The sequence below is a fragment of the Lycorma delicatula genome, chromosome 1, assembly GCF_047948215.1.
Source record: "Lycorma delicatula isolate Av1 chromosome 1, ASM4794821v1, whole genome shotgun sequence".
Lineage (NCBI taxonomy): Eukaryota > Metazoa > Arthropoda > Insecta > Hemiptera > Fulgoridae > Lycorma > Lycorma delicatula.
The window spans coordinates 190,492,617-190,519,083 of record NC_134455.1 but is presented as its reverse complement, the minus strand read 5'-3'; the positions used below and the strand labels follow the sequence as shown (position 1 = coordinate 190,519,083).

Below are 26,467 nucleotides of genomic sequence, written 5' to 3'. Positions count from 1 at the left end.
TGTCATAATATGTGACTATGATATGATTTAATTTTTTGTCTAGTATTGTTTATTTATAGGTTACAAATTGTATTAACAAATTTAAACAATAAAAAATGAGCAAACAAAATACAATATAGGAGCTTAAAATACTAACTACACAATGAAAAATGAAAAAAAAAAAAATCATTTAATAAAAATAAATTTATTTTTTAAAAATGGTGGGCGATAGAAAGATTCTGAGTTTGTATTCGTTTTCAGCATAAAAAAACAAATTAAAATCATGCATCTCATGTTAGGAAACAAAAATTATGTTTATCATTGTTATTACTTCCTTCTGAACTGATATGCTAAACATGATTATTATTGTAATTTATTATTACTGTGTATTCTTTTTCAGGCTTATTTATTTTCCTATTTTATTTCTGCATACTTCCATTGTATATACTGTATTATGTATATTCACACAACCCTTTTTTATTTTATGTTATATTTGCAGACAATTCTTTGTCTCATGGAAAGAAATGTAAGCTTTCTCTGTGTGCTTTCAAATATTTGTACTTGGAATAAATAAACAAATAACAAAATAACAGGTCACTGAATCATTGGATTTTAAAATTCATGAAGCAGAAAGAGAAGAGAGAAAGAGAGAGCTGTATGAGGTGAAAATGTACTTTCTAGATTTTTGTAAATATTATAAATAATACTCTAAATTTATGAAAACCTATGACAGTTTTTGGCACACGCGTTTAAAACGTAGACCACCATGAACTAATATATATGCATTTTTGTTTTTTACATGCCAGTTTTGATTTGTATTTTTGTTTTAAATCTTATTATCCTCCCATTTTTAATTCTAACTACAAATTGATGTGATGTGGATCATCCATTTTGGTGTGGTTTTTGAACTTCATATTGTAGTCTGATAATGTTTTTCATACCACAAAAATCATAAACTTACAAACCTGTATGTATGAACAGCCTGTGCATGGTTCTATTTTTCAATTTTTGGGTCAGGTAAATTAACTGAAAGATCATAAAATACTTAGAAGCAAAGACAGCTGGGGGAAATTTTAAATAAATTGTCACGTTGTGATTGATTTAGAAATCAACTCGTTGACTGCAAAACTTACCCTGGAGCAGATATTGATAGCGACCATAATTTGGTGATAATGAAATGTAGATTGGGGTTTAAAAACCTGAAGAAAAGGTGTCAGATGAATCGGTGGAATTTAGAGAAGCTTGAGGAAGAGGAGGTAATGAGGAGGACATCGCAAGAGGTCTGAGTAAAAAAGATAAGGTAGAAAATGTAGAAGAAGAATGGGAGAATGTTAAAAAGGAAATTCTTAAATCAGCAGAAGCAAACTTAGGCGGAATAAAGAGAACTAGTAGAAAACCTTGGGTTTATATATTGCAGCTGATGGATGAACGTAGAAAATATAAGAATGCTAGTGATGAAGAAAGTAAAAGGAACTATTGGCAATTAAGAAATGCTATAAACAGGAAGTGCAAACTAGCAAAAGAAGAATGGATTAAAGAAAAGAGTTCAGAAGTGGATAGAGAAATGAACATTTGTAAAGTAGACGGAGCATACAGGAAAGTTAAGGAAAATTTTGGGGTACATAAATTAAAATCCAATAATGTGTTAAACAAAGATGGTGCACCGATTTATAATACGAAAGGTAAAGTCGATAGGTGGGTGGAATATATTGAAGAGTTATATGGAGGAAATGAATTAGAAAATGGTGTTATAGAGGAAGAAGAGGAAGTTGAGGAAGATGAAATGGGAGAAACAATACTGAGATCTGAATTTAAGAGAGCATTAAAAGATTTAAATGGCAGAAAGGCTCCTGGAATAGACGGAATACCTGTAGAATTACTGAGCAGTGCAGGTGAGGAAGCGATTGATAGATTATACAAACTGGTGTGTAATATTTATGAAAAAGGGGAATTTCCTTCAGACTTCAAAAAATGTGTTATAGTCATGATACCAAAGAAAGCAGGGGCAGATAAATGTGAAGAATACAGAACAATTAGTTTAAATAGTCATGCATCAAAAATCTTAACTAGAATTCTATACAGAAGAATTGAGAGGAGAGTGGAAGAAGTGTTAGGAGAAGACCAATTTGGTTTCAGGAAAAGTATAGGGACAAGGGAAGCACTTTTAGGCCTCAGATTAATAGCAGAAGGAAGATTAAAGAAAAACAAACCAACATACTTGGCGTTTATAGACCTAGAAAAGGCATTCGATAACGTAGACTGGAATAAAATGTTCAGCATTTTAAAAAAGTTAGGGTTCAAATACAGAGATAGAAGAACAATTGCTAACATGTACAGGAACCAAACAGCAACAGTAATAATTGAAGAACATAAGAAAGAAGCCGTAATAAGAAAGGGAGTCCGACAAGGATGTTTCCTAACTCGGTTACTTTTTAATCTTTACATGGATCTAGCAGTTAATGATAAAGAACAATTTAGATTCGGAGTAACAGTACAAGGTGAAAAGATAAAGATGCTACGATTTGCTGATGATATAGTAATTCTAGCCGAGAATAAAAAGGATTTAGAAGAAACAATGAACGGCATAGATGAAGTCCTACGCAAGAACTATCGCATGAAAATAAACAAGAAGAAAACAAAAGTAATGAAATGTAGTAGAAATAACAAAGATGGACCACTGAATGTGAAAATAGGAGGAGAAAAGATTATGGAGGTTGAAGAATTTTGTTATTTGGGAAGTAGAATCACTAAAGATGGATGAAGCAGGAGCGATATAAAATGCCGAATAGCACAAGCGAAACGAGCCTTCAGTAAGAAATATAATTTGTTTACATCAAAAATTAATTTAAATGTCAGGAAAAGATTTTTGAAAGTGTATGTTTGGAGGGTCGCTTTATATGGAAGTGAAACTTGGACAATCGGAATATCTGAGAAGAAAAGATTAGAAGCTTTTGAAATGTGGTGCTATAGGAGAATGTTAAAAATCAGATGGGTGGATAAAGTGACAAATGAAAGGGTATTGCGGGAAATAGATGAAGAAAGAAGCATTTGGAAAAATATAGTTAAAAGAAGAGACAGACTTATAGGCCACATACTAAGGCATCCTGGAATAGTCGCTTTAATATTGGAAGGACAGGTAGAAGGAAAAAATTGTGTAGGCAGGCCACGTTTGGAATATGTAAGACAAATTGTTAGGGATGTAGGATGTAGAGGATATACTGAAATGAAACGACTAGCACTAGATAGGGAATCTTGGAGAGCTGCATCAAGCCAGTCAAATGACTGAAGACAAAAAAAAAAGTCACGGTGTATAAAATGGATAATATATTATATCATTTACCTTCAAAATTTTTAAAAACTTGCTTTATACTTTCTCGTTATACTTTAATCAAATTATTATCATACAATGCACGAGTTTAATTAGTGGGTTAATTTGGATTTCAAAAGATAACATCATATATTGAAAATTCTAATACACTTAAAAAACCAAACAAATTTTCAATCAAACATTTACAATACAAAGTAGTGAAATAGTGAAGCTTCAAAGGAGATGTTTAAATTAGTAATGGTGGAATGTTGTAATTGTCACCCAATCTTAGTAACTGTGCAAAATTTCATCAATAGGCAATGTCAGGAAGTTTATTATTACACTGCATGCACTCTTAATTTACCCCTTTCACAAGAAGATGTTTGCAAAAGTAATGGTCGAATATTGTATTGTCACCCAACCTTAGTAACTGTGCAAAATTTCATCAATCGGCAATGTCAGGAAGTATGTTAAATTAAGGATGCAAGATTTGAGGACAAACATAAACCATTGTGAGTTAATGAAAAGCATTGTGAGTGAATAAAAAATGTCAAGTTTATGAATTTTTGTTTGTAATCAGATTTTACTTTTAGTTTGACATATTTATGCAGTTCTTTATATTATGTGATAACCTTCTTACTTAAGGATTTGTTCTCTTTTCTCATATCACAATTAATGATATATTTCACTCTTTCTCTATCTTTTTGTTTTAACACTTTATACCAGACACTACTTTCTTCTCAAATTAATTAAAAGTCATAAGATCTCTTTTCAACATATGCTTTAGCAACTATATTTTTAATATTCTGAAACACCAAATTTTAAAAACCTTCATTCTTAGTATTTCTGGCTATTTTACTACCCTTCCTTTGCTGTCTTAAAGACCTGAACTCTAATACCCTTACTTAATTCCCACATCTATGTATAATACAAGCAGATTTATTTTCTGCACAAGAATTTGCATGCCTTAACTAATACTAGTTTGCTCCTGACATTCTATTATTCTGTTCGTTCTTTGCAGTTTTACTACCTAAGAAACAAAATTCTGAAACTTCAGGTTTATTGTGTACTTTCAATCTCAACTGTTTAAATCAATCCCTCACTTAATAATTAATAACTCATTATTTTCCTTTCTTTTAAATTTAAATTTATTTCTTTTAAACACAGGTTATATCACTAAAAATATAACTATAACAAGCTTCAACTCTTGATAAGTTTCAAAATTAGAATGCATCAGAAAATACTGCTATGGCTAGATGGTCTCGAAATTGGAATATGGTAAGCATGGTGCAGACTGTAATACAAATTACAAGGGACAAGCTGATGGAGCAATATCAGTTTACAACTAGCTATGCTGAAAGTCAAGGTGTAAAATATTCTATAAATCTATAATATATTTTGATACAAAGGGATTTATGAAAACAAATCTTATGAGGACGAATTTGTAATACAAAAAATTTCCAGGAAAGGATGAGCTCTAAGGTAAAGAAATTAAAGAGGATAACCTCATACAGATGGAAAGGTGCTTGGATATAAAAATAGGCTTACAAATTAAGGCTATAAACCTCTTGCAAATGTACTATGTAAGTCATATTAGAAATAATGTACATACTGTTAAAGCTGAGGAAAAAGCTAGTGGACCATTTATTTTCAGTGAAAAGTACAAACATAAAAATTCACTGCTCGGGTCGAAATCCCTATATTTTATCTTTAAGCACTCTCAAATGTAGAAGTTCTGAAATAATATCTTTGTAGTCATAGTTAGACTCAAAATCCCAGTGAGTCAAGTGTTTTATGACAAAACCTTCCATACTGTATTTACAGATTTTACAGTTAACATTATATGATGTTCCTGCTTTACAGGTAGGAGCATATGATGCATTAGGATTCAATTTTCAAATAACTAAGAGTATTAAAAGAGTATTTTTAAAACTTTATTATAGCCCTTATATTATACAAAATAAAAGGGCTTAAGCAAATGATGTTTGCCATATAACCAGGGCTGAAAATGCATTTCAAAAAAAAAAAAAGACACCAGAAAAAATTGATTAAGAAAAATAAAAGCTGATTAAGTAAATCAAGGAAATCTGAATACACTACTTTTTTGCGTTATCATTGCCTGGAATAAAATATTAAAACAAAAAAACAACTATAACTAGACTAAAAACTAAAATACTAAAACTAATAATACAGATAAAATATCACTAAAACCTTACTTAAAACTAATATCACAATCAGAATCTTGGCAATAAGACAAAAAAATAAAAATTTAAAATAACAAAAATAAAATTTAACAAAGTCTAAGAAGGTATAAAAAGCCCCTTCTTGAATAACAGAAAGATTAAAGAACTAACATAAAAGACTCATAACAACTATAAGAAAAACAATAATAAAATGTTCAATACCAAAACAAAATATATATATACAAATAAACAAAAATGAATGTTTCACATAACAAAAACAATATTAAATTTTATGCAAAAAACTAATACATCATAGAAATATCAACTGGTCTAAAACTTTCTGATCACTGCCCAGGATTCAACAAATCTTTCTGGACAATTTAAATTTATGATATAAGGTCACATAACATATGCAATCTATAAGGATGTGGCACACATTCAAGCAGCAGTTGCATCATATGCACATAGTGGTATAGTTTCTGCTGACATCAGATACTCATGAGTGGCTCTGGTATGTTCCACCTGCAATCAGTAGAGGACTACTTCCTCCCAGTGAATGTTTCTGCATGAAGAATTCCATGGCAACTCAGTATCTTTGATATGTCGGAGTTTATTATCCACTGCAACATTCCTATCACCTTGCCTCTTTGTTCAGAGTGTTACAGAATTAATGAAATCAGCAGTAGTAACAAGAGTGGTGAAAGGTGGTTGACTACATGTGTCTTAAGCAAAGGATCGGCTTGTTCATTATCCGGAATTCCCACATGGCTAGAGATCCAGCAGAAACTCACCTGTGTGTTCCAACGGTTTAACTGAGCAATTTCAATATAAATTTTGATGACAATATGATGTCCACATCTCAACCTCCATAGAGGAAGACACTCGCCTTGTGAAAATTCCGGTCGCCACACCATCCTCCCCATTCCTAGCCCTGATGGGCTTTAACAGAGGTCATCTTTTGATCCTATAACTTTTTACATCTCACAGTAATAAGCCACACCTCAATGGGATGCCACCAATGTGATATCATGTCCTGAGTACAAATCTTCTAAAGCTTGGAGTGCACTACACGAGTTAGTACAAATAAGGAAATTATACTTTGGGTTAATGATATTCAAAGCCTTATTGATGGCGTACAGTTCAGCAGTAAAGTCATTTGTAAAATTAGGTAGGCCAAATATATAGATTCTGTCATTAATAACAAATGCAACTCCAATAGTATCATTCTGCTTTGATCCATCTGTGCATACTACTGCATCTGGGTTTGTCTTGGAGAGAAATTGGTAAAACATTTGCTGAAAGACAAACAAAGCTGTTGATTTTTTATTGTGTATGGTAAGGCCAAAATTAAAATTTATTGTGTTGATTCTCCACAGAGGATATGAACATGGAAAGGTTTGAAAAATAGAAAGTATGTCAAAATTCGCAAGGTGTAGTAAACACTGAGTACGAACACCTACAGGTGCGAATATTGTGGATGGTCCTCATACCTTTGGGAATGAGGACTTGCATGGACTGCTTTAAAAACTGGGTGATTTGGTTGTCCTTTAAGATTGGCAAAGTAAGATACTAGAAGCTAATGTCTATCCCAAAGTGATGGCTCACTGCAGTTAACTAGTATGCTTGCAGCAGAACTTCATCTAAAGGCACGTATAGAGACAAAGGAAAGCATGATGTACAGCATCCAGCATTTTAAGCATGGTATCATGCGCTTAAGAGTAGGCGACACTACTCTGTGCATGATACACACTTAAGAGTAGGCAACACAACCATAAACTAAACAGGAACTAACTAAGGAATAATAAAAATGCAAGATACATGAGCGATTGGCTCACAAATTATTGTTACTAAGGATTCGCCCCAAAACTAGAAGTTTGGATCATTTTGTTCTTAATTATTTGATGTGTTTGACCCACTCAAGATAGCGATAAAAAAAAAAAACTTAACATCAGAAGAAATAGCAATTAAATAATGGAATAAAAGGGTCCTACAGGTGAGAGAAGAAAGTTGGTAACCTTGAGCCAACCTTCATTCAAGGTGAAATATAGTGTTCTTAGTAGTCTCTCAGCTGCGACTGTTGAATGGGATGTAATGTATTTAACTAATAAAGAATGAAAAAGGTGGTTGCACACAATTAGTAATACTGTTGATGATCATAGCAAACAAGGTGGCACCTAATACACTTCCTTGAGGCATTCTATTCTCCAAGGTGATGCTACCCAATAAAGAATCTCAATCACAAACACAGATAGTTTAGAATAACTGCTTCCAGTGACATTAAACTGTCAATGCAAGATCATCCTTGGCAGAAACCACACTGCTCTGGAGATAAAAGGCCATGTCCCCCAAAGTACCAAGTAAGCTTGCAGTTCACCATCACTTTGCATTCTTAACGCTCATCAAGGAGATAAGGTAGTAGCTTGAGAGGCATGTTTTGTCTTTACCAGGTTTAAGTACTGGTATGGCAATGGCTTCTAACCAGATGGTGGGAAGACTTGTGCGGAGAATAAACCATTATAAATACACAATAAGTGTTGTAGCACCGAATTGGGAAGGTGTGAGAGCATACTGAGATGAATGTTGTCAGGTCATGGGGAGTTGTCACGTGAGTGTTTTATTGTGTGTGAGACAACTCACTGAATGCAAATGAAGCATTTAATTCACCAATGTTTAACAACCTTCCATCTGTATCTTGTAAATTTGAAATTCATTAGTGTATGATGATGTGAGAGACACTGATCAGAAACTATCTGCCAAGTTAGTTGCCACTACAAAAGATGATAAAAGTTCTCCTTCATGAATGAATCTAAGAGAATTTTTTGGTGATCTGCAAATTGCACAAACCTTCTTCCACACAGTACTAGAAATATACACTAATGAAAATTTTAAAATCTAAATAATCATTTATTTAATAAAAAAATGATAAATTTTCAATTTATTCCCATTTATATTAAATTATGTAATACAATGGTGTACTTTTTCAAACACTACCAAAAATTTGGCCGATTGTTTATACTATAACTAACTATACTAATATATCAATGGATGAATTATACCATTTAGGATACATAATTTAAATGTTATTTAAGTAAAACGTTAAACAGTTTTTTCAGTTTTCATTAAATTTTTGCTTTAATTTATTGCAGAAATACTATATTTATAAAAATATTATCTGTGGAACAAGATACTGTGTTTAAATTGGTTAAATATGTACAATCTGAAGTTAATGAAAGATTTGTACCTAACTTATCATAGGAAAGTTAGGGGAACCCTTAAAAGTACGATAAGTGAGTAAATGATACTGTAATACATAACCTTAATGTTAAGGTTACAAATTTACTGTTCTACATCAATTTGGTGTTAATTTAAATGACTGATAAATAGTAACTGGCAGTTTTATCAACATTATGTAACTTCAAGCATTGTCGATTTTCATATAAATATAAAATTCTATGACTTATAAAGCTCAAATCCTGATGACGAAAGACAGCATAGTTTCATTTATTCTAGGTTAAGAATGAATAAGCAACTTAACGTATGAACACACTTTAACGCATTAACTCTGTATTAATTAACGAACAATAAACTATTATTAGGGCAACAATGTTTTTATAAACAGTGTTTGTATAAACACAGATTGATCATAAACAACGAAAATACAATTTTTATCAACTTACACTGTCTCCCAAGCCGATACTGCGGTAATTGTTATTAATTAAGACCAAATGAATAAATGCAACTAACACATCTTCTTCTTTTTTTAAATCTTTTTCCACCGTTTTATACACAAGCTCCCAAAATTTTAAATTACGATCCGTCGAAGCCATTTCAATACATACAACACAACAGCGAGTTCAAAAGATATCCGAAAGGAATTTTAAATATCAATACTCCTTACTCACTCGTTCAATTTGAGTAACCATTGAATACAACGCCTACAAATGAAAACAATATTACAATTAGTGAGAGTTACTCTCTGATTTGAGCTAAAACTCAATACTGACTGGTTATTTGAAATTTTATTAAATATCTAATGTTGACGCCACATGACTTCTTTGTGTCTATTAAATTACATATACACATTTTTTTGTAACAGGGATCCCTGCGGCGTAGTATACGACGCCCCAAGACTCTACATAGAGTCTTGGGTCAGAAACGACGTTTAGTGTAATCTCGACATTTAGTGTAATCTTGACCAGGTTTAGTGTAATTTTGGATACTTCTGAGATTTTACACAAATTACTAGACGATTTACTGCCTGATAGTGAACCTGGAGAGACCGCATACCATCTGCGAGTGCGGCGACAGGTCACTCAGTTCCGTGGGGGGTGTAAGAGTTGTCACACGTGTATTAATAAATTGTAGTTTGGAGAATATTTCCCTGTTTATTGGAAGACATCTGACAGCAATGAAGCAGTCTGTGAATCGACTCAGAAGGGCTACACAGCAAGAAGGTGATCCCAATCGGCGTTCGGCCCTAACTGCGGATTACCGCAGGAGAGCTAGGTACTTTCATAGCATTAGGTATTCCAAGGCTAATTCCTGGCGCTCCTTCGTTCAAGAGCAAGGGAATAGGTGTTGTATATAAAGCCCTTGGACATAAGCGCAGAAAAGATGTCCTCCGAGGGTGTGGTAATTGATAAGGACCGTTTCCTTATAATTTTGCTGAATGATTTGCTCCTAGATGACACTATGGTGAGTGAGGTTTCATACCACCGGCGTGTCAAGCGGGAAGTTGCGATTTTCGAAACCAACTTACAATCTTCTCTATCACCGAGGTGGAGGTGCGCCAGTGATCTGTAGTACGGCACGACACAAGGACTCCGGATATGATTGTATCACAGTGAAGCTCCTCATCTGAGCGCTTCCAGTAGTCCTTGGTCCTCTAACTAGACTATATAATAGCTTATTCTTCGCCAGCCACTTTCCGCGTGTTGGAAGCGTGGAGACTTGGTGTTGTTCAGAGGTGGCGACAAAGATCCTACTGTTAGTTCTTCTTACCATCCGCTAACACTCTTACCCGTGACTGACAAGGCTTTTAAGAAGGTCCTGTATTTGCGTATTAATGTTAGATTGGCCACTGATCATTAGCTAATAGACAATCCGTATGGTTTCCGACCGGGAAAGAGCACTGAGGATGCCATACTAAAGGTGATGGATATAGCTTCCTCTAGTCCATGTAAATATGTATTAGGGATTTTTCTGGACATATCCGGGGCATTTAACAACTTATGGTGGCCCTCTGCCCAGTTTCAGATGAAAAGACGTAAGTGTACACGAAATGAACTAGAAGTGCTCTCAAGTTATTTCAGCCATCGGACCGTTTCCCTGCGTGATGGCCGCTCGGAGGTTCGTAAGACCTTAACTAAAGGATGCCCTCAGGGCAGTGTTCTGAGTCCACTTCTTTGGAACATAGAATTCGATTCGATGTTGCGTTTAAGGTTGCCAAGTGGTTGTCGTGTCGTCGTTTATGCTAACGACACGATGCTACTGATTGAAGAGGATTCGGGTAACGAGGTAGAGTTCCAAGCTGCTCATGCTTGTGAGACATTCCGATTGTGGAGTTTCCAACATAAGATGATTTTCAGCTCAGAGAAAACCATAATGATGTTGCTTAGGGGCCGATTGGCTGCTTCCCGACGAATCCGGGTTCGGATGGTTGGTCTCCATATTCGGTATGTTACGGCCCAAAAATACGTGGTTGTTTTCCTTGATGAGAACTTTCGGTTCAAAGAACATCTATAGTATGTAACAAAAAAGATCGCTGATTTTTTATGGAATCTGTAGTCATTCATCCCGATTGGGGGTTCAATTACCGTACCATGCGTATCCTTTACAAGAGCATCAGCAAAGCTATTATGTTGTATACTGCGCCTGTCTGGGCTTACCGCATGGATTTTAGGTATTGAGAGGTTGCGGACATTTTGCTGCGCGCCCAACGACTCCTCTTGCTGCCTGTTATAGGCCGTTATAGAACAGTCTCACGGGGGACAGTCTGTGTTATAGCCGGAGTCAGACCAATAGATATCTTGGCTAATGAGCGTAAGGAACGCTACATTTCCAAGGTAAATAACCTACTGACATCAGAACTAAAGCAGGAGATTGAAGACCGGGGCCTTGCGTCTTGGCAGGTCAGGTGGGACGAATGTCCACAGGTCGCATTGTATATTTCCTATAGTGTCTGATTTAGGTGCGATTGGATGGGTCTTCCCCAATTGGTGTATCACACAGTTTCTCTCCGAGCATGGTGCCTTTCAGGCGAGTTTGTCTAGTCTACGTCTGCCCCCGATACGAGGACGAACGTTCACGAGCTGTTAGGGAACTCGAGAGAATACATTCCTTTCTGGATCTCCATATTAACTGGATGATCCGCGAGGAGTGGTCTATAGTGGCTGGTTTTCTTTGCGCCCCTGCGGTATGTAGGTCTGCAGAGGGAGATTAATCGAGGTACTCGATCGTGGTAGGATTCCGGCTTAGGCATTGGATTGGTTGGAGGTAGGCGCATTGACATCGTCCTACGATTATATTGGTATCGTTTGTGATTCGATTTGGGGCTCCCGCTTATGGGGATGGCTGCGCTGCCGGGGTGTGTTAAACCGTGGGTCTGGGGGCGTGGCTTCCCTCCGCCGGTGGCGGTTCTGATCGTAACTTGGTAATGCCACGCGAGATAACATGTGCGGGTGCGCACATAACACGGGTGCGGCGTTTGTGCGGACCGGAATGAGGTTGCATTCTCCTTATTTGGTGACCTAAATTGCTCGAATTATTTGGGTGTAGGTCTGCTGCTTTATGGTGGCCTTCTGCTATTTACCAACTGTAAAAAAGAGAATGTGCTGTAAGTGAATTGCAAGTTATGCAAAGTTACTTCAATCATCAAAAGTACCTCGGGCGTTTCTTGATGAGAAACTGCAATTTAAGAAGCACCTTCAATACGTCGCAGAGAGGGCTACAATGCCTTCTTTGGTATTCGATGTGTGGTCAATCCTGACTGGGGTCTTACCTTTAAGACCATGAGCATCCTGTATAAAGACGTGTGCATGGGTATTATGCTATACGCAGCGCCTGTTTGGGCGGACAGGCTAAAATAGAAAAGTTATCGGGACATATTACGGGCTCAACGCGTAATATTGTTAACAGTAATGGGTGGTTACTGTACCATTTCACAGGAGGCAGTTTTGGTGATTGCAGACGTGAAACCTATAGACTTTATTGTGTCTGAGAAGCAGCAGCGATAAGTTGCTAAGAAGACCGGTCAGTTGTCTTCGGATAAAGTTAGAGAAATTGAACAACATGGTAATGCCCTGTGGCAAGTCAGATGGTGGACATTATACACTTGATCTCTTTCCAAATGTTGTTGGTTTTCAGGACACCCTAATAAATATGTGATGCAATTTTTTCTGGACATGGTGCTTTTAGGGACAGACTGCAGAAATTCGGCCTGGTATATTCTGGAATGTGTCCTCAGTGTAGAAAATTGACGACACCTACCATGTTCTTTATGAGTGCTCGAAGTACGAGTTAATGAGTACGCAGGCCATTTGTTGGCTTGATCTTATCAGGTCGGTGTTGGATCTCTGTGTAAACTGGCAATAGTGGAGTTTTATTGTGTACTTAGCAAAGGAAAGGATTGCTGAATGGATCTAGAGCTCTACTTTGATTTCTCTTGTATTCTATTTTTGTTGATGTTTTGTTTTATAAATTATGTTTTTGTTGTTGTTCTTGTCCTTTGTTTTGTTTTGTTTCAATGGTACTGTGTTGTTATTTTCCGTGTAATATTTTTGTGTTACATGTTGAACTCACTTTTACCTTCTACAGGTAGCTAGTTCAATTTCTTTATTTAGTTACATCTTTCAGTCTTGCTTAAGACTTGGTGAGATGTGTTTTTGTTTTTGGGATTCGCACTGATGGCATCCTGGCCGATGCAGACAGAAATATGTCAAAAGCCGAGGTTTCAAAGATGACCTCCGGCAAAGCCCATAAGGGCTCGGAACGGAGGGTGTCTTTCTCTACAGGGTCAGAATGCACTTCATTTACACAAAATTCATTCGAAAGTGAGATATGATCCTCCAATTTTTTAATAAAGTGGACAGTACACAATTGCATTGTGGTGAACACTACAATGTACCACATTTTTTTGAGCTGTCTGTATCAGCACATTATATTAGTTTATATATTAATTTTGTTTCACGCCGCTCAAGTAGTCATGTGATATAAATGAGAACATGTCGGATCCGTAACCATGCACACATTGGTTTGAATCCTACTTCATATACATAAATTTATTTTTAATTTAAATATATTGATTTATTGATAATTATTAATCTCTGTAAAAATTATTGAATTAAAATGAAAAGTACATAAAATTTTATTTCACTAATAACTTCTGATTTTTTTCAATCAGAGGTTAATAATTATTAATAAATCAATATATTTAAATTAAATAAAAAGTTAAAAGAAAAAAGGAAATGAAGTCAGATTTGAACCAATTGGGCTTTCTTTGGATACTTTTGGTCCAGTCAATTGCAATCAAAAGGGGAGGTGCACAACTAGATGTTACAACAGTCCTAAAAACAAAATTTCAACGTCCTACGACTAATCTTTTTTGAGTTATGCGAGATACATACAGATGTCACACAGAACCTAATCAAAATGGATTCAGGGATGATCAAAATGGATATTTCCATTGAAATCTGAAAACCGAAATTTTTCTTGGTTACAATACTTCCTTGTATGAAGTACAAAAATATGTTAATTGAATTTATTCATTTGGTCTTAATTAGTAACAATTACTAAAGTATCGGCTTGGGAAAAAGTGTAAGTTAATGAAAATTGAATTTATTCAAACAAATTTAATTTATTTTTGTGTTACATATAGTACAAGAGTTGACATCATACAATCAGCAACACTGCATATTAAAATATATATATATATATATTAAAATTAAGCTTAATACTTCTCAAAGAACAGTTGTCACAACCTATCTAGCTCATGCTATAACTTTTTATTAAGTAGTTTCTCACTTTTCCAGGAGTCTGTCAAAACAGTCTTGGATTACTCTTGGTTAATGATCTCAAGATCTATTGTTTAGCATTTCTAAAAACACTAAACTTAGTTAAGAACTAATAATCTTCCTAAGATTTTTCTGATTCAATTTAAAAAGCAATTTATTAAGATCTTGTAAAGGAATGAAATTTCTGTTATTACTTCAGAGCCCATTTTTTGACTGCACTTTTATCCAGCATTATGCTAATTTTACCAGCTGATTTATAGGTAATAGTTTTAGCACTCATTGCTATTATACAATGCTAAACCCAAGATATTTCACACTAACAGAACTCCCAAATCTAAGAAATATGGCCTACTGGAGATATTATAGTGCCTGAAGGAATTCCTGAATTTCAAAATGTAAAATTTTATTAACAGACTTCCACTCCAAGTGCAATTACTGGAGACAAATACCAATTTTCAGGATTAGAAATAATTTTTTTTTTTTTTTTTATTAAATAAAAAAACTCGATACAATTATATCAGCATTATGAAGCTTTCTGATGAAAAAAAAGATTTGTCAAAACCACCAAAATATGCATTTTTTTGTACATTACTTCATTGTTTGATACAAATATTTTTGCAAACCATTTTTTCATATTTTAAAATGAGAAAAATCCACACCTTCCTAAATTTGGTGACTGTAGTTCATACAGGAACAATTTTTTTTAATGTAATTCATCTAAATTTGCTAGTACAATTACTGCTGTATAAGCTGCACTGTAATGATGAAAAAGCCCTTTTTATTTCCTTGTGCAAAGTAAAGAAAGTATTGTGATCGCAAAAAATTTTGGTTTTCAGATTTCAACGGAAATATACATCTGACCATCGCTGAATCCAGTCTGACTAGTTTCAGCGTGACATTTGTATCTCGCATAACTCAAAAACGATTAACCATAGGATGTTGTAATTTTGGATTTAGGACTGTTGTAACATCTAGTTGTGTACCTTCCCTTTTGATTGCAATAGACTAGACCAAAAAATCCCAAAACATTTATATTTTGGACTTTTTCAAGACTTTTTCAATTTTGGAGCTTTTCAAGAATATATAGGTTCCAGAGTTACAACCAAATAAAATTTTAATTAATGAAATATTTGGATCTTACAAGGGGAAGGCACATCAGTTCGAATCTGATTTCATCTCCTTTTTTTAAAGTTAAAAGTATTAATTTATTAACCTCCAGTTGTAAAAAAATTACAATTAAAAAAAAAAAAAAAAAAATATGAAATAAAATTTTATGTACTTTTTATTTTAAAAAAAAATGTATATATATATATATATATATATATATATATATATAATTTAATAGGCGTGTAAGGAATTCATGTGGTGTCTACATCAGTTTTTTGTAAAATGTATTTGTTTTTCCCTTGACTACATCATTCAATCAATAAGTTTCTCTTTTTCAATTTAATTAATAATTTGCGGTTACTGCATCCTCAAACAGTTGTCATAACCTATCCAGCTGATGCTACAATTTTTTATTCTTTGGAGCAAATTTACCAGCTTCTACTCTTGATTCAACTTTTATTTCATTTCTGATGTGTAATGAATCCATTTTTTATTAGCAGTCATTGAATTAATCAGAATTTCATTTGGATTATATTCAAACAATTCATAAAAGTAGCCTCATGATGACATTTTTGATTTATTGTGAGCAAATGTAGTACCCATCTTGCTTGTAGTATTTTATTTTCAGATGTTGATGGAAGATGAATATATATCTTTATTTGATGGTCATGTAAAATGAAATCATAGTTTTATAACAGTGGAAGCCAAAACTAGAATCATAACTGCCAATTTTTTTTAATTTATTTATCACAAAATACTTAAATTTCTTTTACTCTTTATATATTAGACTCCCAAGTCATCAACACAAAGAAAATAAAATGAAGTGTGTTTTCCTATTTTTATTCTTAAAACAGACATTTTTTAAACTGTAATTTTACTGCCTCACAGGCTAAACAGCCAGTTAAAATTACAATTTCAATTTACTGCCGAATTCAGCTGACCACTCTTGATTACCAACATTAACCAAATCCTGATATCATGAAACAAATTTAAAAAAAAGCTTAAGATTTCAGAACGGAAAAGCTAATTGTGGGATATGAGGAGGTGCTGAAAAGTTCCTGGCTTTGAAATCTTGTGGTTGAAATGAAATATAGAAAAACAGCTTTGGGCTCATTTGAAAGTTTGAAATCTTAGTATGTAACAGTGCAAATATCAGGTGTTTAGGATTCATACAATCTTTTCTGTTGCAGTTGAAAGCCGAGATGGCAGAGGCTCAAGTAAGTTTCTCATCAGTGTTGTTACTGGTTGTCATGAAGTTTTTGTTTCTCTAGGGAAAGTCAGCAAAAGACATTCACACTGAGTTTTCACAACAAACACTCGGAGAGAAGTGTGCTTCCTATAGCACTGAAAACTTGGATATCTCATTTCAGGACTGGCCATTTCATTGTTGAAGATGAGCCCTGCAGTGGGTGCCTTCAAATCGCAATTGACACTGCATCATGCAATGCTGTCCATGAGCTCATTCTTGAGGACCAGCGAATATCCGCCAAAAAGATAGCCCAGATACTGGACAACTCCAGGGAGTGTGTTGGTTTAATTATTACCACAATCCTAGATATGCGCAAGCTTTCAGCGAAGTGGGTCTGAAATGTGATCTGTGGAAGTTGAGACATCCAAAGCTGTTTTGTGCCATTTTGAAGCTCCATAGGCGATTTTGGCTTGGTTAGTGACAGAAGATGAAACTTGGCTTCACATTTATGAACCTGAAACCAGGAACAGTCAAAAGAATGGTGCCATAGTGGTTCCCTGCAGCTGAAGAAGTTCTGCGCTTTGAAATTGGCCAAAAACGTGATGGTGTCTGTTTTCTGGGACTAAGACGGCATTCTGTTGGTGGACTATTTATCTAAGGGATCTAGTACAACTGGAAAATATTATGCTAACCTGCTGGACCAGTTGAAGGAGGGAATTAAGAAGAAATGTCAAGAGAAGTTGGCCAAAGGGTACTTCCGTTGCATGACAGTGCACCTGCTCACATATCCAACGTTGTGGTTGCCAAACTGATGACCCTGAGCTTCCAATTGGTCAATCATCCTCCTTACGCACTAGCCTAGCCCCTTCAGACTATTATTTGTTTCCAAACTTGAAGAAACACCTGAAGGGTATTTGTTTTGAGGATATTTAAGATGTCAAAGAGGCTGCTGAAGGCTGGTTTCATGCTCAATCACAGAATGTTTATTTGCACAGACTAGAAAAGCTGCAACAATGATGTAAAAAGTGTATCAGTCTCAGTGGAGAATATATCGAATAAATGGATAATTTCATATTTCTGGTTCTATTCTTTCTAGGCAAAGGCAGGAACGTTTTAGCACCCCCTCATATTTGATATGAAAAGGATTGATTAAATCCCAGCAGAGGAAGGTGTAAAGAGAAAGGTTGAAAAAGATTAAAAATTAAAGACAATCTAAGTTCATTCAGGATTACTTTTTACTGGTTAGCATCCTGCAGCATCAGAGAATAACTGGTAAATGATAAGTCAAACTAATTATACCTTCATATTATTTCATAAATAATAATTATTACTATCATTTTATTTTAACATTCTACATTATTTTGTATAAATAAATAAATAGATATATGTGTGTGTGGTAGCAGAAATAAGGAAGATTCTGTTACCTTTACTAATACTACAGAATTAAATAAAACTTGGTACTATTATAAATGATAAATATTAAAGTATAACATCCCAGATTTTTAATAAAAATCTGGTTGAATAAATTTAGCAACATCAGCAGAATATAAGTCATCTAAATAAACTAAAAAGGAGAAGATAGATAAGAAAATTAAAAGAGCTGATTATTGAAAAATTAGACAGTTTAATTAAGCTCAAATATCTTTGCTCAGAATAATACATAATTGCCAAACTTAAGTTTTTAAACAGATGAGAACAATGCATTACGGACTTATAATCCATGAATACCATACACAGTAATGTTATGGAGATTGTTTTAAGCTAAAACATTTTAAGAGAAAGTTACACATGTAATTAAGAAATAAACAAGCACCTTATGGGGGATCATAGAACTGCTACTCAATTCAGTAGCAGTTCTTCAATTCTACTGAAAAGTTTGTTAGTTTGAAGATTGGCACCTCTGACAATAGAAAACTCAGATATGCTGAAAAAGAAAATTTCTACATAATGGGTAAAATAAATCGATAAAGAGGAAATACTTTTTATTCAGGCTTCTCTCAAAATAGATTTTACTATACTTTGTTCTTATCAAAGTTATTTTTAATAAATATAGACATGATTAAAATAATACTAAATACAATTAAAGTTTTGTGATTTAAGTTAAAAAATATTGCTATTTCATTGAAAAGTAATAAATGTGTTATGGTGGATAATTGTTTAAAAAAGACTTTAAAAAGACATATATTTCAGTTTGAAATGACAAGAAAATGTACAATATAAGTTATCCATATTCATTAGATTGTATCAACACAATGTAATGCTATGTAGTCATTTATGTAACTTGCATAACACTGTTTAAGTAAAAGTAAAAATTATTAGTAAGGTTATGGAACAGATAATATTTTGTATTAATAGTAGGTAATTATTAATTTTATTTACTAGATAACAACAGTAATTGGTAGATTTTTTAAACTTATAATAGAAAAATGTTCTAAAAATACATTCAAAACTTAACTGAAAATTAAGAATAAATGCTAACACTGGTGAGGAACAAAATTAATAATAACAATATCCTAATAAAAATATAAATCTGAAATTTATATAAGCTTCACAAAAATCTAGAATTTCAAATGGCAAATGTATCAATTACATTTCTTAAAACAAAAATACAGTTACCAAAAGAACAGTATGCAATTAAGTAAAACTAAATAATATCTTAAAATAATTTTGAGTATAATAAAATACATGAAAAAAAAAAAAAAAAAAAAAAATATATATATATATATATATTGTGTGTGTTACATGCATGAAAAAAAATTTAATCATGATTTAGTTTATTACTAAACCACTGTATCAATGTTTACATCATCATTATAAACATCGATGTTTATATATAAACACTTAAATTTTTATTTCTTATCAGTAGTGACAAGAAAGATTTAAGTAAATTTGACAAACTCAAAAATTATATATAATAGCTTAATATTAGCTGATTATGTGGTATAATAAGGTAAATGTTAAATGTGCATAATTTGAGTGTATATATAGACTGTTTTACAATTTAGATTATATAAGTTGATATAAATGCAAGATATTATGTGAAAATAAATGAGATTTATACATACTGGCTCTCAAATGGCTGGAAATTGTTAAATATTTTTAGTTTCAAATACTAATACTTCAAACAACATAAATTCTTGTAATGAATTTAAAAAAAATACTTAAAAATATGATAGAAATTATATGCCATAATGTCTATAAAATATAATATATTCTTTTTTAAAATAAAAAGTTATTTATGAAATAAAATTTAACAAGAAATTTAGTGAAGAAAGCCAATTTTGAATATCCTTTCATCTTGCGAATTACACAGTTGAAGTAGAAAAATGATAAAAAATAGTTTGTTCTATAATATTAATTTAGATTTTTTTTTAATTACCAGGTGAGGTAGTTTAATTAATTATTGACAAAACATTTTGAGATTTACTGGTGAAGGCTAATAACAATAACTTCTTTCATCTAGGAGGAACAATCCACTGGATTTTGAAAAATAATTTAACTACTGTTGCATACTGTTATAAATAAAATAATTTTAATAAAATAATAAAGTCTGTTGTTTTTAATGCTAATTGCAAACAATTGCTGTTATTGCAAAATTAACAGAAATAGTATAACGTTCATATAAAGCAAGAAGTGACAGAAGATGATTTTTATTTAGTAGTTTGCCATAATTATGATATTTTGCCAAAATTATAGTGGCCATTAACTAACGAAACTAATATTGTAAAATATTTTATTTTAAATTTATACATATTTCATTACTATCCCCTTCAATATATACCCCTCCTCTATTTCTACAACGCTCCATAAGAATTTCCTATTTTTTGAAACAGTGCTGGCAGGCTTCTTTTGCGAGCTCTTTTATCAAGAATGCTGCTTTTTCTTTCACAGCTTCAATGGTCTGAAATCTTGTTCCTTTTAATGCAGACCTGACCTTGGGGAACAGATAAAAGTCACATGACTCCACATCAGGCGAATAAGGTGGATGGTTCTTATTTTTTCATGAAACTGAGCAAGGACTTTGAATAAAGACAAGAATAGTTAACCGATGATCAGATTACCAATTTTTTCAATATTTTTATCCGATTTTGATGTGGAAGGGAGACCCAAGCGAACATCATCTTCAGGGTCTTCTCAGCCATCTTGTAAAAGCTTAAACCACTCAAAAACCCGTGCACATGATAAACATTCATTGGCATATACTTTTTTTAATAAAAAATAGTTTCAGTAGCAGTTTTCCAAGTTTCATATAAAATTTCACGACAATTCTTTGCTCTACTAAAACACTTATCATTTTATCGGCAAAACAAAAAAATACATTATCCAAACAAAGACTATGACCAGACTAATATGTATACAGAAATGGAGTGGTAACAATCAAAAGAGAAGGCTTCATGCTACACAGATGTCGGTCATATGAATTTGGCACATGTGCAGTTATTGTGTAGCAGAACTAGTCTTGTTATTTAATAGCCACACCTCGTATAAGGCTGATCTGTAATTATAGTTTATCAGATGAGCGAAAACATTGGTATAATTTTTCTGATGAAGCGGCCTTTTACCTAAATGGAACTGAAAACTAATACAACATATATGGTTGTAGAAAATCCTAACTGTATAGCCGTACTCAGCTTCTACAAAAAATAAATGTTTAAGATGGCTTGAAAAATTCAAAAATAGTAGGGAATTTTCTAAAAGCAGGAAACTTAATAAGTGTGAGTAACCTGTTACTCACATCTCAACATTATAAAATCTAATTTTGCTTGCAACAAAAAACAAAATAATACTATTTCAACTTGATGCTAGTGCAACTCCTCAGTTTGTTGAATTGAAAATTTTTTAACGAGGTTATCCCTCAAAAGTAGGTTTGAACAGCTGGTTTGATCAGGTTTAGAATCCCTGGATTATTTCTTCAGAGTGTTACACAGAAAGCAACATTTACAAAACAAACCTTCAAGCCTAAATGAATTGTGAAATAAAATTACAGAATTTTTCATTAAATGTAGACAAAACATTGACAAACAAAACATAGACAAAACAAAGCGTTGTAGAATTTATATTATATGTTTATAAGTAAAAGTTAATAAAATATTTTATTTTCATAATAAATTCAAATTTTTTTTTTTTTTATTAAAATATAACAATTACTATTTTTCATCTGAATTTCTTTAGGAAGATTAGTCAGTCAATCCTTGAAACCACCTTTGGACAAAATTTCAGAAATACCTAGATAAAAAAGTAAAAAGTTTCTTCAATCATATAATCTATTTAAAACTCATCCATTACTTCCTTCACTTCTATTTACATAATTAAAACTAATACTCTAGGAAAGAATTTTTGATTATATTTTTAAACTTCAATAAACTGTAACTTCTTATCAGAATGAGATACTTAAAGCTGGCCTTCATAACTTAATTTCCCATTAAATTTTATTTAAAAGGGAGGTCATAAAAATTCTTTGCCACTTAAATAATAAATGCCGGTTAACAAATTCCTATTTGTTAACCGGCGAAGAGAGACCAATGTGTGGTGTTTGTAATAAAATACTGACAGTCAAGCATCTAATAGAAGAATGTACCATATATGGGGACCTCAGAAAGAGGTTCCGTCTTAGAAATGATATTACTGCTGATCTGGATAATGGAAATGAAGAAAAGATAGTTGCATTTTTACACGCCAGTGGACTTCTTAGAAGTCTATAAAAGTGAAAAATGTTAAAGCTGTGTTAAAGAATCTCTAAGAGGTTGTTTCATTTAAATGTGGAATTCTCGAAGTGTGGCACATGTTGACGGGAGGTAGCCCTCTTGACTAGGCCACCCGGGTTTGTCTGCATTCAAGAGCAGTGAGTCGGGGTGTTCCGATGATGTCATAGGGGACCCTCAAGGGTGGATTGAGGGCGTGAGGGTATGGGTGTGCGTGGTGCATGCCTGTAGCCTATTTATTTATAAGGAGGAGTCAACTGCCACGGCGCCCTGGCGCGATGATATTCTGCTCAACAGCGGTCCTGGTCGCCCCGAGGGTGCTTAAACAAACTATAAACGAGACACGTAGAAGAAGGAAATGGTATTGATATCTTGTATTTTTAATTTCATGGTCTTTTGAGAACCTTATCTCAAATTTTAATAACGGGGCCCTTTACACACCATAACTGTTGTTTTGTCTTGTTGTTGATTAATATTTCTGTGTAGATTGTACTTTTAAATAAAATGTAAGGGCCCTTTACACCCTTACATATGACGATCCTGATGGTGATACTAATTTCTGACGATCCTGATGGTGATACTAATTTCTTTCTAAGAACGTGACGAGGGCTAATGACTTTAGTAGTCGATGCCCGTAAAAATTCAAGAAAAAAAAAATTAACTAACAAGCTGGGAAAAAATATCAAACATCTTTTTAAACACTTTTTTTATTCATTACAATGAATGTATTTTGTTTGAAACAATCATTTTATATCTCCTCAAAATAAGTAGTCATTTCTCCATACTTTAAGATACCCATTATGTCTATTTCATCAATACTACAGTATAAGGTGACTAGAAAAATCTCAAACAATTTATTACAAATCAATTAAGTTTATAGAATATTAATCTGCATTGCAGAAATCAGCCCAAAAATTTTAGTTAATGTTAGTTATATAAAATAAAAACAAGACAGAAAGACCATATATATTAAAATTTTTAAATAAATTAATAGACTTAATTTAAATAAGATGATAGGTGTCAAATTATTTTATATAGTCAATAAAAAATTATACTACAAAGTTAACATAAAAATACATCAAGTGACAATATAAAACATATATCATAATCTTAATTTTGGCACAAATATTTGATTTTTAAAAAATAAATATTTAAAAATCTATCCTAAACATTTAATTTTTTTTTTAAATCCAATTAACTAAGTCACTTTAGAATAGCAGTACACACATTATAAATTACTGAGTTCAGAAATTGTCAAGAACAAAACAGAATAAATACCATTTAATTTACAACAAAAATAAAATAAAGTAAGAATACAAACTAATTTATCTTTTCGTAATAACTTTAAAATTCCCATTATTATACATTCATTTTGAAAAGAAAAGTACATACAATAACAAAAACAGCATGCAACAAAATTCTTAAGTTATTATAAAAAAATACTTACAAATGAACAGAACAAATGAATTGATTGTTTCATACATTAGAATTTCATTAAAAAATTTAAAAATAATCCATTTTTAAAAAAGAAACATAAAGAGTAATATTAAATGGGAAAAGATAGTTGCAAACCCAGCTGAAATGAATCAAGAAAAGTGCAATAAAAATAAAATGATAGATATACTAAATAGATAAACTAAATAAAAAAAGGAATATTTAAGGCGAAAGAAAATTAAATTTTTCACAAAATATTTTATAACATCAGGTGAAAATAAAAAATAAAAAACAAATAGTACCTATTCTTACTCCTAATCTAAGTTTTGTTATTTTTATTATGATTTTTTCAATTTTTTTAAAGAATTTAACAAATTTTATAAAAACACTATATTATTTTATTAGTCAATTTCAATAATTTTCACTTCTCTGGACCTGTTCTAAGCATGACAAACTATATGATTTTTCTTTCACATTATTATAAAAAATTAGTAAACTATTTTGCACAGCACCAGATAATCAAATTGTAGCTATACACTTTTTTTTTATAATAAGTACAAAAATATTTAATAATTAATAAGGCAATTATAAATGTATATTTACATAAGTAAATATACATTACATCAGTTTTAGATGAAGATTTCAGTTACAAGAGAAAACAATTTGTGAAAATCTACAAGAAAATAAAAATTTGCATAAACATTAAAACCCTAATGAAAAATAATTATAAAAACATAAATACACTTACATTCGCATGTGCACATGCTACATGATATTTAAGTGAGTAGTAAAAGATAATGTAAGTAACTAGTGTATGCATCTTCTAAATTCTGTCCAATTATTAAACAAAAAAACTTTCATATTTCTAGTTACCTCAAACAATAAAAAAAGGATTAGTATTACATTTTGCTGTGTTCACAAATTTGTAAAGCAGTAATAATTACTAAAATGTACAACTTAAGAGTAAATTCGTTGTAAATTCTGAGTTCATTGTAAATATATTTTGTTAGTAAATTTCAGTAATAAAGTAACTCTACTAGTATTATCTTGAAATATTAGTAAATAAGATTTAAACACATTTAAAATAATTCAAGTGGAAGATAATGAAGTTGAAAATTACAAAATAATAAAATAGACAATTATATGGTAATGCGAGTATTTAAAAACAAGGAAAAATGGTAATAAATGTTGATGTATTACAATGTTATCAAATATGAAATAGAATCACACACATCATACACACAAAATGCAGGATCATTGTGTGTTTATGATACAGATTTTTTCCAGTTATATTAAAAAATAAATTTTTGTTTAAATTATATATCTCGCAGTTGTAAAATTGAAGTAATTTACAGAGAAAAGTTATAAATAATTAAATAACATTACTATTTTTATTATATATTCCTTGTGTGTATATTGCAATCTGTTCAACTAGTAAACAATAAGCAACCCTCCCAAGGCCCAATGATTTGTAAATGAGGAATAGTCTTGTACAGATTCAGGCCGACCATTCCTGAGATATGTGGTTAATTAAATGAACTCTAACCACCAACGCACACTGGTTTCCACTGTCTAGTGTTCAAGTCCATGTAAAAGCAACTACCTTTTATTAGGATTTGAACTTCCGAACCTTCTTCGACTTCAAAAATCGGCTATTAAACAAGCGATTTGCGATGATGAGTTTACCACTAGACCAGTCTGGTGGGCAAATAACATTACTATGGCCATGAGAATCTTAATACCCAAAAAACTAAAATAAAACTTTTTCAGAAATGAATGGCAAGCTATAAAACAGAAAGAGAAAGGTTTTTAATTATTTTGTAATAGACAGATATTTGATATAATAACTTAAAAAGGCCACTTTTGAAATATACCATTTCTCAGTATTTTTAATCTTTTCATGAAAGAAGATCTGTTATAACTTATATAGAACAATACTGCAGTGATGCTTTAAAAACCTTAAAAATGTTTTATACAGGACTCTGTTGCAGAAAAATTAAAATAAATAATCATTACTTATTTTTAAAATACAATAATGACTAGAATGAAAACTAAAGTGTAATATAAAACACATTTACAAATAAATTATTACTTTATTGTTAAAATATAATTAACTCATAAACAAATCATCAATCACAACTGTTATTTGTAGAAATAAAAAATGATTAATTTTAAAACTATTTTTGGAATTAAGTTAAAACATACAATTATATATGCAATAAAAAAATAATATATAACTGTTGAACGTTAAGGCAAACTACAAACCTAATGTGCATTTCTACACTTTAATGATAGACAATAAATGCCATATTTTGAGCAGAAAATCTGAAAAATAAACAGAATTTCAAAATTAATTTAAAAATACAAATTTGAAATGTATATAAAATTAACAGAATATAACATAGGTTAAAATTAAACACATAACTGTGAATGCAATGTATAAATTAAATTATATCCAACAAAGTAATAAATAGCAAAGTTGGTATTTTACACTAATAAATTGTTTAAATATCAATTTACTTTTTAATATTTTAACATTGTTGTCGTTTCTGATT

General features: G+C 32.0%; 2 protein-coding genes across 2 annotated transcripts in view; both read right to left on the bottom strand.

Moving 5' to 3' along the window:
* Positions 1-9,358, bottom strand: part of LOC142326434 (proteasome inhibitor PI31 subunit-like) — a 29,600-nt gene extending 20,242 nt beyond the window's left edge. The window contains exon 1 of the mRNA XM_075368936.1: positions 9,147-9,358. Coding sequence (XP_075225051.1) covers positions 9,147-9,296 — 150 coding nt within the window. The 5' untranslated portion in view covers positions 9,297-9,358. The remainder of the gene's footprint in view (positions 1-9,146) is intronic.
* Positions 9,359-17,993: 8,635 nt separating this feature from the next.
* The window catches only part of LOC142326427 (MTOR-associated protein MEAK7), a 104,070-nt gene continuing 95,596 nt past the window's right edge, over positions 17,994-26,467 (bottom strand). Inside the window, exon 9 of the mRNA XM_075368923.1 lies at positions 17,994-26,237. The gene's annotated coding sequence lies outside the window, so the exon portion shown is untranslated. The remainder of the gene's footprint in view (positions 26,238-26,467) is intronic.